The 17,428-nt window shown below is 43.1% G+C and overlaps 2 protein-coding genes and 1 non-coding gene across 3 annotated transcripts; 2 read left to right on the top strand and 1 right to left on the bottom strand.

The window, feature by feature from the left end:
• Positions 1-7,054: 7,054 nt before the first annotated feature.
• Positions 7,055-7,215, top strand: LOC123126776 (U1 spliceosomal RNA). Its single transcript, XR_006461998.1, has one exon. It is a non-coding gene; the product is annotated as a U1 spliceosomal RNA (small nuclear RNA).
• Positions 7,216-8,008: 793 nt separating this feature from the next.
• LOC123123413 (uncharacterized) lies at positions 8,009-8,848 on the top strand. The gene is made up of 3 exons (XM_044543916.1): positions 8,009-8,284; positions 8,358-8,436; positions 8,558-8,848. The coding sequence occupies exons 1-3, from the start codon at positions 8,140-8,142 to the stop codon at positions 8,703-8,705; spliced, it is 372 nt and encodes a 123-aa protein (XP_044399851.1). The 5' UTR covers positions 8,009-8,139; the 3' UTR covers positions 8,706-8,848.
• A 167-nt stretch (positions 8,849-9,015) lies between these two features.
• Positions 9,016-12,659, bottom strand: LOC123123412 (uncharacterized). The gene is made up of 3 exons (XM_044543915.1): positions 12,473-12,659; positions 9,660-9,760; positions 9,016-9,524 (listed from the first exon to the last, which is right to left on the bottom strand). Exons 1-3 carry the CDS (start codon positions 12,561-12,563, stop codon positions 9,246-9,248), a joined length of 471 nt encoding a protein of 156 aa, XP_044399850.1. The 5' UTR covers positions 12,564-12,659; the 3' UTR covers positions 9,016-9,245.
• Between the last annotated feature and the right edge of the window lie 4,769 nt (positions 12,660-17,428).

Here is a 17,428-nt window from a genome sequence, read left to right as displayed (position 1 = left end):
TTTCCTTCATGGAGGTGGTGGCTGAGCGGGAGATAGGGGAAGGCGGGCGGCGATGGAGTGGGAGATTGGGGGCGGCGCCGCATCGGTAGAAGAGGTAGGGTGCCCGTGGCATTTACTCGAGGAGATCGAGAGGAGCGGTGTTTCGTGGTGGTGGGTTTTTTTTGTGCGTGCGTGCGTGGGGTGGGGTGAGGGGAGGGAACGAAAAAAACCAACGAAAAAAACGAACGAAAGTGGCGGGACGAAAAAACTAGTGGAGGCTATTGTACCAACTGCTCCATTAGGAGTAGAGATTTTCTAACCTTTGGGAAAAAGCGCACCTTTTTTTGGCACGACATGAACAAACTATTACATTGTTGTTGTTTTTTGCACTACATGGACAAACTATTATAGCGTGGTGATCTTTTCTTTAAATATACTTCCTCCGTCCCAAAATAAGTGTCTTAACTTTGTACTAACTTTACTGCAAAGTTGTACCAAGCTTGAGACACTTATTTTGGGGAGGGAGTATATAATAATTTTGGAAAGATGGTTGAGAATTAGTTTTTTTAGGGGTTGAGGATTAGTTTATCCTTGTCCCTAAATGAACTATTTTATAACATGATGGACTTTTCTTAAAAAGTTTACATTTTCTTTTTTGTAAAATTGGTAGGGAGACAACTAACTCTCAGTCAATCTAGACATGGGCGCTCCTATTGATTTTCAGGGAACTGTGATTTTTTTTAACACAGTACAGACGCAAGCGCTTATACATACGTGCATACACTCACTCCTATGAACACACACATGCATACCCTACCCCTATGAGCACCTTTGAGAGACTGAGCCGTCATATCATCTTAAGATTTATTTTTGCTTAGCCTGGCACTTCTGCCTTCGTGGCAAAGTGGTGCTTGTGCATAAATAAATCCACATAAATAATATAATTTCAACTCACCTCCATGGTCAAATAATATAAATCCAACTCACCTCCATGAAAATGTAATGTGCATAAACAATGTTACTCAAACTCACCTCCATGATCAAATAGAATAAGATATTCGCCAGAGGGAAAATAGCGAATCCAATACACATAAGACTTTTTCTCAGGAAATTCCTAATGTAAATGATGAATTTGGGATGTCATGCCCCACAAGTTAGTTGCGCAAAGGAGGATCAAGGGCTTGTTAAGGAAGGCGGCTAGGGCCGCTGAAGCACGAAGGAACTGCCTAAGCATACTTTTGCGGATCCAAACTTATTTGTTCTTTCAAAGTCTTCTTCTTGCATATAAGAATGCAACTCTTGCAATTCCATGCCATTGTAGGATGAATTTCCTAAGGCCTTGAATTCGTTGGCAAGGTGATCAGGGTCCTCCAAATAGAGATTGTGTGGGTGTGAAGTGTACTGTCTTACTAGTTCCGATCATTTCTCTCATTCCCTTTTGTTTTCAGGTTGGTTCGTTTCCTCCTATCTACGCAATTCTTTGTCTTCATTCATGATCATCTTAGGCGAAAGGATAGGTATAAATTGTGCCTTCTGCCTCTGACACATCATATCGCCTATGCCGACCTCGTACTTTTGATCACTTCTTCCTTACAAATTGTATCTGTTATGAATTGTGTCTATTTAAGCAGGGAAGATCTAAATATGGCGCAGAAAGACCTAAATCGAAATGAATGGAAGATGCCTCTGCCTCGAACGGGTCAGCACCTCCGAAAGAAAGAGAGGGAGGACTTCATGCAGTGACTCCGCGATCGCCCTCTAAACGATCAAAATAAGGTAAAGCTCCATGAATCTCGAGATGATACTGATTAGCCTGAAATCCTCGACGGTGTTGGCATCTTTTTTTTCTTTGCCATCTCTCCTACATAACTTATTTTGGAAGATAAAGTGAGTGAATAGCGCTCAGTTATAGCTACAGTTTAGCATCAAGAGGGAGGTTTTGTAAAAGCAACAGGAAGAATTGCTCAGATATCCATGAGCGTATATAACTTGGGTCGTGTTGTAAATGCTCTTCCTGAATAGACTCTATTCTCCCATCGAGAGTTTCTTTGAAAGTCTTACCTAGAAGACTGGGGAAATAGCAGGATTGGAAAAGTTTGAAGAGACTAAGAAAGACAAATCCATTGTCAAAACCTGCAAAGTGAGCCTTACAAACATGAGTAAACATTTTGTTGTATGTGATAGCTTGTCTTTATCTCTTTCATATAATCCTTATTTCTACTTGTGTGTGTGTGCAATAAGTCAACAACTATGCATGGTTAGTTGTAGTTGGGAGGAGAACATAGTTCAGTTTTGTGTATGCCATCTTGGATTTATTTCCATTTGTTTCAATTTTCTGTTGTATTATCGATGGACAACAACAGGAAGAAGCAAATTTATGCAAATTTATTTATTATTACAACGTCTGTTGATGTTTCTCTCAAGGTATGTAATGATAGTTGCCCTTTTTTCATGGAGAACCTAGAAGAGAGATAGACATTTGCTTTAGGATTTTCTCTCGCGTATGAAGACACAATGACAAGGCCTGTGGATTGTGTGTCGTGATTTCAACGAGGTTCTTTCCCAGGACGAGCATTGTAGCCCTCGGGATCGATCAGAAGCGCAAATCAATGCATTTCGGGGATGTCTCATGGATTACGGGCGTTTGGATCTTGGTATCTCAGGGCCCAGGTACACTTGGCATAATTTGACAGGATCCAAAATGCTATGTGAAGGTCCATCTCGACAGAGTTGTTGCTAATAGCGCCTTTATTAACATGCATGATTTTGGTGTTGTTGAGAATGTGATCACCACATCCTCTGACCATTATGTTATTCTTCCGGCTTTCTAGTCGGACTGCTTATTTTAGCAACTCAAGACGGGCTGCTGAAAGGGGTTAACGGTCAGGCCAGTGCAGCGAGGATTTAAATATTAGGCTATGTGGCTCCGGTCTGCTGATTAGAAGGGGAATCTCGACAGGGTTGGGAATAGGGCAAAGAGGGTGAAATGTCCTTGCAAGCTACCAGCATAATTTGCATCGGGTTGGTGGTGCTTTAAAGGTCTAGAGTCGAGATTTTCTTGGATTGGTTCACCGACAAATTTCCAAACTTGAGCATCTTGGTTGTTCACGATTGGATGCTTCGCTTGCATGGAAGGGCCATCGAATCTCAATTGTGTGAGCTCTTTCAGGAGAAATTATGGCGTGTCATCGGTCTAGGGTGGATTGGTTCCGTGAACGAAACGACTTCTTCCATGCCCGTGTAACATCACCTAAACATGCCAATAGGATTCCTTCATTGGCCCTGTTTGATTTCATGACTTAGAGTTAGTTTGGGTTAGTTTGGACTCAACTAACCTAAAAATATCCAAACGGGAGGGTTAGTTTGGGTTAGATGCATCTAACCCATCCAAAAAAATCTAACCCACCCAAGAGTGCTTATTTGGGTTAGTTTTTCTTGGGATCACTAAAAAAAACACACTTTTCTCTCGCTCTCCTTGCAGCAGATCCCTCCCCACTTCCTCGAAGCTTCTCGGCCTCTCCCTCCCTCCCTCTCGCACCGCCCGTGAAGGCGCCTCGCCGTATCCGTGCTCCCGTCCGCCGCCGGTAAGCAGCCCCGCCCTATCCTCCCGTTCCAACCCCCTCGTCTCCCCGCGGCCTGTCCGCCCGCCGGTAAGCAGTCGCGACTCCTTGCGCGGCCCGTCCCCATCAGCCTCGGCCAGCGCGACTCCTTGCGCAGGGACGGCAGGTTCGGTCGGCGGGCTGCGCGAAAGGCCAGTGCGACTCCTTGCCAGGCGCGTCCCCGTCTGCCTTGGCCAGGTTTCACTCCGCCAAATCCGGCAGAAAATAGGGTCCAAAGTAGCCAAATGATTGAGAAAGAGCCTTTATTGTCAATCTAACCCTGTCATCCAAACACCTCTTTGGTTAGAGCTAGTTTTGGGTTGGTTCAGGGTTAGAATTTAACTCCAACATCTAACTGAGTTAGAGTATCCAAACAGGGCCATTGATTCACGATAATGGCTCTGTTTGAGACTGTCAAGGTGAGACCAAAGGACTCGTGCATAATTTTTATGAGAATCTAATTCACTTTTGAACCTTGTGATGGTGTTGATGTTGTCCTTGATGTTATTTCTCACAAGATTTATGATTAGATGAATAATGATCTTTATAAATCATACACCAATGAGGAGATCAAGGGTGCATTTTTTCATATGGCCCCCGCCAAAGCTCTTACACTAGATGGTTTTCCAACTCTCTTTTATCACGCCCATCAGGATTTTTTGGTAGAGGAAATTTGTCAGCCTAGCAAGAGTTTCATGAAGGGAAACCTATTTTGGATGGCTTATGTCCGGTCGATTCCGTCGTTGTTACCGCACCATAGCCGTCCGCACCCCCCCGTAGATGCACCCCTCCGTCGTCTCACAACCCTAGCTGCACCCGCCGCTGTCGCCGCAACCCATAGTCGCACGCTAACACCAAAACACGCGAAGGGCAAGTCCGACTTCAAAGGGGTCCGGTTGCGGCTCTCTGACCGCTTCGGCGTCGAGTTCCAATGTGACGACCAATGACAGTGGCTCGACAATTTCGAATCGGCGACGATCGCCACTCGCACCCACGACAACACCGTTTGGAGGCTCAGTTGGCCGCATTCGGAACTCAACTTCCCAGAGATCGAAACCCCAGTAGGATGCAGAGTTCATCAGTCCACCTGTGGTCACTGAGTCCCGCCTGGTGAAGAGGGGCACCCCCATTGTCTTCGATGAGCGGACACCCAAAAAAAGAACGAGGCGGCGATGGTGAGGTTCGCAAGGGAACACCCGCACCTCATGTGGGTGGAGGCGGAGTTCTTCTAAAAGAGGGAGAACGAGCACAAGGCGGAGCGGAAGACGGAGGACGAGGTTGGCCCCTCCAGTGTAATCAACGTCGACTTCGACCACGAGGTTCAGCCCGCCGGCGAGAGTGACAAGTCCGACGACATTACTAGGACAACCTTTAGTCTAAGTTTGCATGTTTGTAGTTTAAGTTTGAATGTATGTACTCGAAATATGTTTGGAAGTTTGGATCGAAGTATGGAATATGATCGAAGTAGTTTGAATGCTTTTATTTACGTTTTTGCTGTTTTGGATGCCCTATTTTAAGGCAACTATCGGAGAAACTCGCTTTTTTGTGTCTTAAAAACACATTTTTGTGCCCTAAATTTTACTCCAAAGGTTTTTGGTGCCCAGGTAGCTATTGGGGATGACTGATTACGTGAATTGATGGATGTGTGCGTATACAATCAGTCATTGGCCCTACTTCTTACCCTGGGCCAAGTGGCCACCATGTTTTTATTTTGAGTCACGGCTAACCAGCTGTTGTGTACATATGAGGGCCTACCCCCTCCCCCCAGAATTTAGGGGCCCGAGCCGGCCGCCCCTCCAGCCTCCCCTCAGGGCCGGCCCTGGCAGAGACCATGATGGCTTTTGCGTTGTGGCATGCACCGAGCCAATCCTTACGGCGTTTGAGCCTGAAATGGTTGAAGCAATGGTCTCGAGACGTGTTGTTCAGTTGGCACGAGATGAGCAGGTCTCTCATGCTATCTTTGCCTCCGATTGTTTATTTGTGGTGTAGACTGTAGAGGCTAAAAACTCCAGTAGCTGATCGCTCGCCCGTTGGCTTGCTTGTTGCTGATATCAAGTCTGTTTCTGATGGCTTCGCCTCGGTGATATTCAAACATGTTTGTCGGCATTTAAATGTAGAAACACATTTGTTAGCTAAATCGTATGCACTCTATTAATCCTAGTATTTTCCATTATTTTTCATATTGTATCCAGGAACTTTGTGCAATGTTGTTGATAATCAAAAAAGCTGGCATTCTCTCTATAAAAACACCTAGGTACCAGCCGGTTTGTGCAAATTGTTGGGTGCAACAGGCCGAAACAGAGGCATCAAAGGTGTAGTGATTTCTGATTTTCAAAAAGAAAAAGGTGTAGTGATTTCTTTTTATGCTGCAATGCACATTAATAGCAGAAGTAAATGAACAAAATACGAGTAAGAGAGAGTTAGAGCGATAGTATTTTATTTAGAATCAAGAGCAATAATACTATGGAGGTGCTGGCACAATCGAAATGAGGTTGTTCATGGCAAGATTCCACCTCCGATGGATGTCTCAAAGCAATTCTTGTGCAGCTACCTTGACTCGCTACTTGCGATTGCTCAGAACACAGAGTGTGATCCTTTGAAGGGAAAAGTTGTAATAACTTATGCTAGTACCAAAACACCACATGAAATAATAGGTCAGGACCCACCTGTTAGGTGGGTTCCTCCACCGACGGGTTGGGTCAAGCTCAATACAGATGGATCATGGACAGAGGAAGGTGGAGCAGGAGCAGGCATGGTTTTGCGTGATTGTCTTGGAAAAAATTATTTTCTCTTCTTGCAGGGTGCTCTTCTCCTGCCGAGATGCACTTGAGGCCGAACTATGTGCTTGCATGGAGGGTATTTCTCTTGCTATCCAGCGATCGGAGCTGCCGATTTGTGTGGAAATGGATTCTGTAGTGGCGGTGAATATGGTTAAGGATAGAGACACGGGCAGGTCTATATTTGCCTCCTTGGTGAATGAGATTAAACACTTGATGTCCCTTCGTACAACTAGTGTATTTCATATCAATTGTAACCAAAATGTGGTTAGCGATTATTTAGCTAATTTTGCAAGAACTGAAGGTAGAACAGTAGTTTGGTTGGGCTCTGGTCCCCAACAGGTTGTGGACTTGTGTAAACTGAATTGTAATTCCCTGGATCTTTGATTAATACAAGTCTTTCTCGCGAAAAAAAATAGTCTTTTTTTTAGCAGCTCAAGACCAATAGTGAACGACCAGAACACTGGGAAAAAGCTGCTACGGCTCTTAAGGCCCACACGCCTATCTCTCGTCATTCAGCCCATACAGGAGCCAAGTCAAGCCCAACGAGACGTAGTACCTCCCGTACCGTGACTCTCCCTTCACGGCTTCACGGCTGCCGCTGCTGCTGCGCTTCGGTTTTTAGTCCCACCTCGCTCAGCGGAGAGCAACGAGCGGGAGAGCTGGCTATAAGAGGAGGGCGAAGTGCAGCGTTGTTCCATACTTACCTGGACGGGGTCGACGGGCGATCAAGAAGGCCCGTGGCCTGGGTCAATGGCTCACATTGCACTTGGTGGGTGCGTTGGCCCACCATCTCCCCAAGTGGGAGAGTGGACGTCATAATTTGTGCTAGAGGGGGTACGCGTTCGCGCGGCCCCTGCCAATTCTTTGAAATTAAATCTTGGTCCTTTTGTGGTAGAGGGTAGACGAGTACGCGCGGCCCCTGCCAATCTTTGAAATTAAATCTTAGTCCTGTTTCGCTGGCTTACGAAGTCAGTTTTACAATCCAGTCCTTGTTCTGGTTCATCTGTTGCACACATCGACGGGGAGCCAGCAACGTGTTCTCCGAACAGAGAAAAAGAAGATTTCATAGGCTGGAGGGTTCTGATCCAAGTTTCCCTGAGCAACATGAACGGCGTATAACATCTGAAACTTGGGCTGTCCGGTCGTATATTCTGGTGTTCTTCGCCTCCCGCTTACAACTAAGTAAAAATTGGCGACAAATTCACTTCTGCACTACTCTACTAGATATAGTAGGGATGAATAAAGTCACTGCAGTCTTGAGCTTATTATAACCTGTCAGTTCAGACTTCAGACAGAGACAAGCACCCCGAGTCCAGCTTTAGCCTGAAACAAAGTGAAATACCAACAACTTCACAATCATATGTGTCACCAACCAAGTTTGCCGGCTACCAGTTCTCTGTGGTGAGCTGAAAAAACAACACTCCGCAAAACTCATGTGCATCTGGAGCTGGCAGCTGCCGTATATTCTGGTCCTGTTCACCTTAATATTACAATCAAGTAAGATTTGGCCAGAACTGAACTTCTAAACATGTAGGTAGAGATTGAAGTCGCCGTCAGTTCAAGTAGAGACAAGCACCCCCACACAGTTTAGCATTTTGACCAGTGTAAATGTAAATTCAACAACTTAAATCTGCCACGGAAGGAAAGATAATACGGCTAGCTCGTGGATAAGGTGAGTGCTACGCGGCCGAAAGGTGAGGGGGAGTGCTATAGGGTGCGTGGTGCATGAGGCAGGAGAGCTCTTTTCCTCCTCCACACAGACCAACCCAACAACAACCACCATGGCCATGGCCTCCGGCTCCAGGGTTGTTGCTCCGTCACTCCTCGCCTTCGGCGGCGGCGCCACCACCTTCGCTACCCCGCTTGCAGCATCCAAGAGAGGCGCCCGCCTCGTAAGCAAGCGCTCCAGAATCTCCGCGCAGCTCGGTACCCACGATTCCTCCTCAACTTCTCTTATGTTGCATTTTGTTTTGAGTCCATAAGCTACGCGTGTATGCAGGTGGTGGTGGTGGTGGTGGAGATGGAGAGACCAAGCCTGACGGCAAGAAGTTCATCACCAGAGAACAGGAACCAGAACAGTAAGCAAGCGTGCATGTGCATCCATCAGCTCTCATCATCATATCATGAGTTCATGTATGTGTGTGGTCTGTGGTCAATTGCCAAATGGTGTGGATAAAATGGATGATGATGATGATGTAGGTACTGGCAGACTGCTGGGGAGAGGAAGGGGGAGAACCCCATGATGACGCCGCTGCCCTACATCGTCATCTTCGGCTTCTCCACCCCCTTCATCATCCTCGCCATCGCCTTCGCCAATGGATGGATCAAGGCGCCCCTCATCCGCTGAGCTCCGGTCGAGCTCTCCTCCTTCCCCTTCCGGCGAGAGAGACGATGACCTGCTTCCATTCTATAGAGATTACTGTAAAGCTGTATGTATGTAATTCATTTCTTCAGAGATCTTTATATAGTGGAGTCACCGGTTGCTCTACATACATTCATGACTGCATCTGGTGCTGCATATAGAGTGAAAAGCCCTGCATTTGTTGAGCTTGTGAACACTTTCCACAGTTCAAGATCGATCGATCAAGAATTTGGGGAAAAAGATATAATGACAACGGTACCAGCAGCTACAGATTTCAACCAAGGAGGCAAGAATCTACACATAACCACATACAATACCACATGCCACCGCTACAGATTCATCTCAAGTCAGACATACATTCTAGCAAGATTCATGAGAGTCTGCATACCATAGAATACCGTTGGCTATTCCTTCTCATAAACTTGCAGATAACAAAGACATGTTTTTGGGGCATAGCCAGTAGCCCACAGCAGTATACAGTTAAAGATTTTGCGCAAAAGGACACATCATATGGCAGCCACCTAGCTAGCGCGGTTTCCTATCAAACTCCGACTCGCGACAGTGTGGGTCAAGCCAGTCGCGACGAGAACTCTTCGCCATGCCCCTACCATCTGTTGTCACAGCCCCCATGAGCTCTCTTAGGCTTTCCACCTTGTTCTCCTGAGCATTGCCACTGGATTTCCTATCTGCTTCCTTCAGCTTGTTTCTGACACTCTGCTTACGGCCAACTGTGTTAAGTTGTTGCTGCTTTGCTCCTGATGGTGGCGCCCCATGAGGTCCCAGGTATATCTTCTCCTCTTTAGCCTGTTCATTCAAATACGAATTTACATCTCAATGAACTAATTCAAACCACTGCGCTATCCAAGTAGTTGTTCAAGTTGCATGAACTGAAAGTCAAGTCTCATGATGGACATTGCGGCGAAAAGATCTGGAACTCGCCTGCTGAGGTTCAGGATCCCTTGCTTTGGGGACACTGTGTGTAGTAACATCATCATCATCATCTTGAATAGTCACATCAGGAATAACAAATCCATCCGCATCTGTAATTGTAGCATCAACATTGTAAGAGCTCAGATAAACCTCATGTTTTGAATAGAACAGTTGGCACATGTACAACAGCATCCCTACATCAGTACCACCTTCCACAAAAAACTCTGGTATTCAAGTAATGAGCCACAACTACTATTCAATAAATAGAACTCCCTGATATCAAGTTTCATGAGATATATGGTGCAAGCAAGTCACTAGCATAACAGCCAGCAGAAGGAAGTTAGTAGCACATAACTCTCTTGATGATTATCATTAATGAACATCTTAAAAGCACGTCAAACTTTCATATCAACGGTTTAAGAAACAATAAACATTCTTAAGTAAAAATACCCACAAAGAGATGGAACCTGGTTTAGGTATCTCTGTGACCACATCCTGATTAGATAGCTATGATGGGCATGAACAACTTGTGATTATCACTAGAATATATTAATAACATTCCTATTTCCATACCATGAGGACTGTCTGCATTGCCTCCTGTCATAGAGGAAAGGGCTCGTATTTAAGCATGATCATCAAGAGAAACAGATCGCACCCTTCAGTTGGCATCACTCATATGATTATATTATCAGAAAAGAGTTATGAAGGTGAATCAAGAGGGATTCCTCATAATGCATCAAGATATATCAAGACCAATGGCTCAATGCTAGTAAACTTGGTCCTGGGTTGGTACTTATGCGCAACAAATGCAGGCATATACTTTATAAATCTATTATATATCAAAACATGCATGAAGTTTACACATTGTTTTCTTCAAACCAGCAGATATTTTTTACATCTTGTAACCTTAAGTGAGCAAAATATCGCCCAAAGCAATACGCTTTCCGATTCCACCTCAAATATCTTCAAATTGCTCCAGCACTGCTAGTTTCAACCAGTTTGTGCATATTGTTCCATAAAGATAGGCGTACGTATAACTTCAACATACCAGGTCTGTTCAAACCTAGTAACGATTATGTTCCAGGTAATGCATACTTAATACAACTGTTGTGACTCGTCAAAAAGGGCCTGTTTGCTGCTCCCAGGAAATTGATATATGTCCCAGGCAAACTCCTCTATTTAATTGTGTTGATATATTTTGTTCAATCTTTTTTACATGTTGTTTTTTTCAAACTAGCAGATGTTTTAAAATTTTACAATAACCTAAGCAGTAGGCAAAAATATCACCCAAAGCAATAGTAGGCAACCAGTTTGTGGTATATTAATAGCATTCCTATTTCCATTAAATGAAGATTTTCTACATTTTTTTCCGAACCTTGTGCAGATTGTCTACATTGCCTCCTGTCATAGAGGAAAGGGCTCATATTTAAGCATGAATCATCACGAGAAACAAATCGTACACTTCAGGGCGTCACTCATATTATTACATTATCAGAGAGAGTTGTGAAGGTGAATCAGTGGAGTGACTCCTCATAACATACCAAGATATCAAGACTGATGGCTCAATGCTAGTAAACTTGGTATTGGGTTGGCACTTACGTGCGACAAATGGAGACATATATTTTACACGTTGTTTCCTTCAAACTAGCAGATGTTTTTACATTCTATGGCCTAAGCAGTAAGCAAAACATCGCCCAAGGCAATATGATTTCGATTCCACCTCAAATTTCTCAAAATTGTTCCAACACAGCTAGTTTCAACCAGTCCGCGGGCATTGTGCCATAATAAAGGATAGGCGTATAACTTCAACACACCAGGTCTGTTCAAACCGAGTATGATTATCTCCCAGGTAATGCATACTTTTCTTGAATTAATACAACTGCTCAAAAAGGGCATGCTTGCTACAGTAATTGATCCATGTCCCAGGCAACTCCCCGATAATACGATGGGTACGAGCAAGAGAATAACAGCCAAAGAAAGCATCACGCATCTAGATCGAACTCCTCTTCAAGACAATCACGGCAGAAGAACATGAGTAGGATATGCTGGGGGCTTTAGCAAGCTAGAGGCGCAGCAAGAAACAAGGGCGCGGAGCAGAGGCGGGTGGTAGTTAGTTACCCCACTCGTCGTTGGAGGCAGAGGCATCCAGGGGCAGCGGGATGTTTCCGCCGGCGAAGGTTTGGTATTGGGTTGGTATTTATGTCCAGGGGCAGCGGGAACGCTTCCACCCGTCCGGTGGCTCAATACTAGTAAACTTGGTACTGGGTTGGTATTTGTGTGCGAAAATGCAGTCATATACTTTGTTCAGTCTATTTAACATCAAAACAGGGATGAAGTTCACACGTTGTTTTCTTCAAACTAGCAGATGTTTTCACATTTCATAACCTACAAGCAGTAAGCAATTCCACCTGAAATATCTCAAAATTGTTCCAACACAACTAGTTTCAACCATTTTAGTTGATACTGTCCCATAAAGATAGCCATATAACTTTAACCCACCAGGTCTGCTCAAACCTAGTATGATTATTTCCCAGGTATAATGCATACTTTTCTCGAATTAACACGACTGCTGCGACTCGTCAAGAAGGGCATGCTTGCTACAGTAACTGATCTATGTCCCAGGCGATTCCCCGATAATACACGGATGGGTACGAGCAAGAGAAAACGAGTCAAAGAAAGCATCACGCGTCTAGATCGAACTTCTCCTCAACACAATCACGACAGAAGAACAAGAGTACGATACAGTGGGGTACTTCAGCCAGCTAAAGGCGCAGTAAGAAACAAGGGCGCGGGGGAGAGGTGGGTGGTAGTTGGTTAGTTACCCCACTCGTCGTCGGAGGCGGAGGCAGAGGCGTCGAGGGGCGGCGGGGACGCTTCCGGCGGCGAAGGGGCGGGGGCGGGGGCGGCCGCCATGGAAACCGGAGCGGCGAGGAGGATCCCCCTCCCCCTCCTCCAAGGATACCTACCTCTCGGTTTTGGAATTGGATTCCGATTCCAGTGCTCCTTGTCGCCGCCCGTCTGGCATGATTAATAACGCACACCGACCCTAGTACTGGGCCAGCCCATTTTGCGGTGTCTTGCTGGCATGCCGGTTTTCGTCTGGCTTTCGTGTTCTGCTCTCCCATTTTGCTTTTTCTTTCTCTTTTCATTTTATTATTTTCCTGTTCTAGGGTTTCCTCTTTTTGGGGAAAAAACAAGCGAATGCTTTTTTCAAGTGCACGTGAACATAAACATCAAGTCGTTTGACGGCACAATTAGAATTGCATTTTTACATTTTTATTCTAAAAAGCATAACAATTTTAAACCATGAACATTTTTAAAATATATGACCATTTTATTAAAAAAGGAGCATTTTCTAGGCACGTGATTTTTGAAAATATACGATCATTTTTAACACAAAGATGAACATTTGCTCCAAGTATATGGATTTTTTTAATGTTGTAATACATATATGAATAAATGAATAAATTTTTATGAATAAAAAATCTCAGTGGATTACTTTTATTATTTGAATATATGACAATTCATTTTCCCTTAGTACTTATATTTTTAATAAAAAAATTCCTTGCAACAAAATAAAATAAAATTAACATGATGATATTAGGCCAACCCATTTAGGGCATCCATATGCATTGTATGGTCAATTTCATGCATAACGCGTAGAGTAGGAGAAAACCGTCTCTCTCTTTTGAGGATCAATTCCCTTTTTCTGGATTTTCAAAAAAAATTGGAAAAATATCTGAACAAATCACCAATACCTGCACAAACAGTCAAACAACTTGCACACAACGCGATAAAGGGGTTGTCAATCCCTTCGCGGTCACTTGCAAAAGTGAGATCTAATAGAGATAGATAAAACTAAACAAACGATAAAATATTTTTGGGTTTTTTGGTTTATAGATCGAAAAGTAAAAGATTGCAAAATAGTAGATCGGAAACTTATATGATGGAAAATAGACCCGGGGGCCATAGGTTTCACTAGAGGCTTCTCTCAAGATAGCAAATAATACGGTGGGTGAACAAATTACTGTCGAGCAATTGATAGAAAAGTGCAAAGTTATGACGATATCCAACGCATGATTATGAAATATAGGCATCGCGTCAGTGTCAAGTAGACCGACTCCTTCCTGCATCTACTACTATTACTCCACACATGACCGACTCCTGCCTGCATCTAGAGTATTAAGTTCATGAAGAACAGAGTAACGCATTAAGTAAGATGACATGATGTAGAGGAATAAACTCAAGCAATATGATGTAAACCCCATCTTTTTATCCTCGATGACAACAATACAATACGTGCCTTGCTGCCCCTGCTGTCACTGGGAAAGGACACCGCAAGATTGAACCCAAAGCTAAGCACTTCTCCCATTGCAAGAAAAATCAATCTAGTTGGCCAAACCAAACCGATAGTTCGAAGAGAATTACAAAGATATCAAATCATGCATAAAAGAATTCAGAGAAGATTCAAATAATATTCATAGATAAGCTCATCATAAATCCATAATTCATCGGATCTCGACAAACACACCGCAAAAGAAGATTACATCGGATAGATCTCCAAGAACATCGAGGAGAACATGGTATTGAGAATCAAAGAGAAAGAAGAAGCCATCTAGCTACTAGCTATGGACCCGTAGGTCTGAGGTAAACTACTCACGCTTCATCGGAAGGGCAATAGAGTTGATGTAGAAGCCCTCCGTGATCGAATCCCCCTCCGACAGGATGCCAGAAAAGGCCCAAGATGGGATCTCACAGGAACAGAAGGTTGCGGCGGTGTAAAAGTGTTTTTGTGGATGCCTCTGGTGGTTTGGAAATATATGTGAATATATAGGAGGCAGAACCAGGTTAGCGGAGTCATGAGGGGCCCACAAGGCAGGGGCGCGCCCTCCCCCCTTGTCGCCGCCTCGTGGCTCTTCTGACTTGAACTCCAAGTCTCCGGGGTGTCTTCTGGTCCAAGAAAAATCATCGCAAAAGTTTTATTTCGTTTGGACTCCGTTTGGTATTCCTTTTCTGCGAAACTCAAAAACAAGGAAAAAATAGAAACTGGCACTTGGCTCTAGGTTAATAGGTTAGTCCCAAAAATATTGTAAAATAGCATATTAATGCATATAAAACATCCAAAACAGATAATATAATAGCATGGAAACATAAAAAATTATAGATACGTTGGAGACGTATCAAGCATTCCCAAGCTTAATTCTTGCTCGTACTCGAGTAGGTAAATGATAAAAACAGAATTTTTGATGTGGAATGCTACCTATTTATCCATGTAATTTTCTTTATTGTGGCATGAATGTTCAGATCCATAAGATTCAATACAAAAGTTTAATATTGACATAAAAACAATAATACTACAAGCATACTAACAAGGCAATTATGTCTTCTCAAAATAACATAGCCAAAGAAAGCTTATCCCTACAAAATCATATAGTCTGACTATGCTCCACCTTCATCACATAAAATATTCAAATCATGCACAACCCCGATGGCAAGCCAAGCAATTGTTTCAAACTTTTGGTGTTCTGAAACTTTTTCAACTTTCACGCAATACATGAGCGTGAGCCATGGACATAGCACTATAGGTGGAATAGAATATGGTGGTTGTGGAGAAGACAAAAAGAAGGAGATAGTCTCACATCAACTAGGCGTATCAACGGGCTATGGAGATGCCCATCAATAGATATCAATGTGAGTGAGTAGGGATTGCCATGCAACGGATGCACTATAGGTATAAGTTTATGAAAGCTCAAATAGAAATTAAGTGGGTGTGCATCCAACTCGCTTGCTCACGAAGACCTAGGGCAATTTGAGGAAGCCCATCATTGGAATATGCAAGTCAAGTTCTATAATGAGAAATTCCCACTAGTATATGAAAGTGACAACATAGGAGACTCTCTATCATGAAGATCATGGTGCTACTTTGAAGCACAAGTGTGGTAAAAGGATAGTAACATTGCCCCTTCTCTCTTTTCTCTCATTTTTTTGGGCTCTTTGGCCTATTTTTTCCTCTCTTTTTTCGTCCAGAGTCTCATCCCGATTTGTGGGGGAATCATAATCTCCATCATCCTTTCCTCACATGGGACAATGCATTAATAATGAAGATCATCGCACTTTTATTTACTTACAACTCAAGAATTACAACTCGATAATTAGAACAAATCATGACTCTATATGAATGCCTCCGGCGGTGTACCGGGATGTGCAATGACTCAAGAGTGACATGTATGAAAGAATTATGAAAGGTGGCTTTTCCACAAATACGATGTCAACTACATGATCATGCAAAGCAATATGACAATGATGGAACGTGTCATAATAAACGGAACGGTGGAAAGTTGCATGGCAATATATCTCGGAATGGCTATGGAAATGCCATAATAGGTAGGTATGGTGGCTGTTTTGAGGAAGTTATATGGTGGGTGTATGTTACCGGCGAAAGTTGCGCGGTACTAGAGAGGATAGCAATGGTGGAAGGGTGAGAGTGCGTATAATCCATGGACTCAACATTAGTCATAAAGAACTCACATACTTATTGCAAAAATCTATTAGTTATCGAAACGAAGTACTACGCGCATGCTCCTGGGGGGATAGATTGGTAAGAAAAGACCATCACTCGTCCCCGACCGCCACTCATAAGGAAGACAATCAATAAATAAATCATGCTCCGACTTCATCGCATAACGGTTCACCATACGTGCATGCTACGGGAATCACAAACTTTAACACAACTATTTCTAAAACCCACAATTACTCTAATATCACCATCTTTATATCTTAGAACAATCATAATGAATCAAACTTCTCATAGTATTCAATGCACTTTATATGAAAGTTTTTATTATATCCCTCTTGGATGTCTATCATACTAGGACTAAATTTATAACCAAAGCAAATTACCATGCTGTTTAGAGAATCTCAAAATAATATAAGTGAATTATGAGAGTTCAACAATTTCTATAAAATAAAGCCACCATCATGCTCTAAAAAGATATAAGTGAAGCACTAGAGCAAAATTGCCTAGCTCAAAAGATATAAGTGAAGCACATAGAGTATTCTAATAAATCACGATTCATGCGTGTCCCTCTCAAAAGGTGTGTACAGCAAGGATGATTGTGGCAAACTAAAAAGCAAAGACTCATATCATACAAGACGCTCCAAGCAAAACACATATCATGTGGTGAATAAAAATATAGTCTTAAGTAAAGTTACTGATAGACGAAGGCGAAAGAGGGGATGCATTCCGGGGCATACCCAAGCTTAGGATCTTGGTTGTCCTTGAATATTACCTTGGGGTGCCTTGGGCATCCCCAAGCTTAGGCTCTTGCCACTCCTTATTACATAGTCCATCAAATCCTTACCCAAAACTTGAAAACTTCACAACACAAAACTCAACAGAAAATCTCATAAGCTCCGTTAGTATAAGAAAATAAATCACCACTTTTGATACTGTTGTGAACTCATTCTTTATTTATATTGGTGTAATATCTACTGTATTCCAACTTTTCCATAGTTCATACCCCCCGATCCTACCCATAGATTCATCAAAATAAGCAAACAACACATAGAAAACAGAATCTGTCAAAAACAGAACAATCTGTAGTAATCTGTAACTCTCGAATACTTATGTGACACCAAAAATTGTGAAAATTTAGGAAAACCTGGGCAATTTGTGTACAAATCTTGTGCAAAAAGAATCAGATCAAAATCACGCTTCTATAAAAAATTAAAATTATTTTCCTGGGCACAAAAGTTTCTGTTTTTCAGCAAGATCAAAA

This window comes from Triticum aestivum, chromosome 5D (genome assembly GCF_018294505.1).
Source record: "Triticum aestivum cultivar Chinese Spring chromosome 5D, IWGSC CS RefSeq v2.1, whole genome shotgun sequence".
NCBI classification, from domain to species: Eukaryota; Viridiplantae; Streptophyta; class Magnoliopsida; order Poales; family Poaceae; genus Triticum; species Triticum aestivum.
Note: the sequence above shows the minus strand (reverse complement) of the source record. Positions and strands in the feature narration are given on the sequence as shown.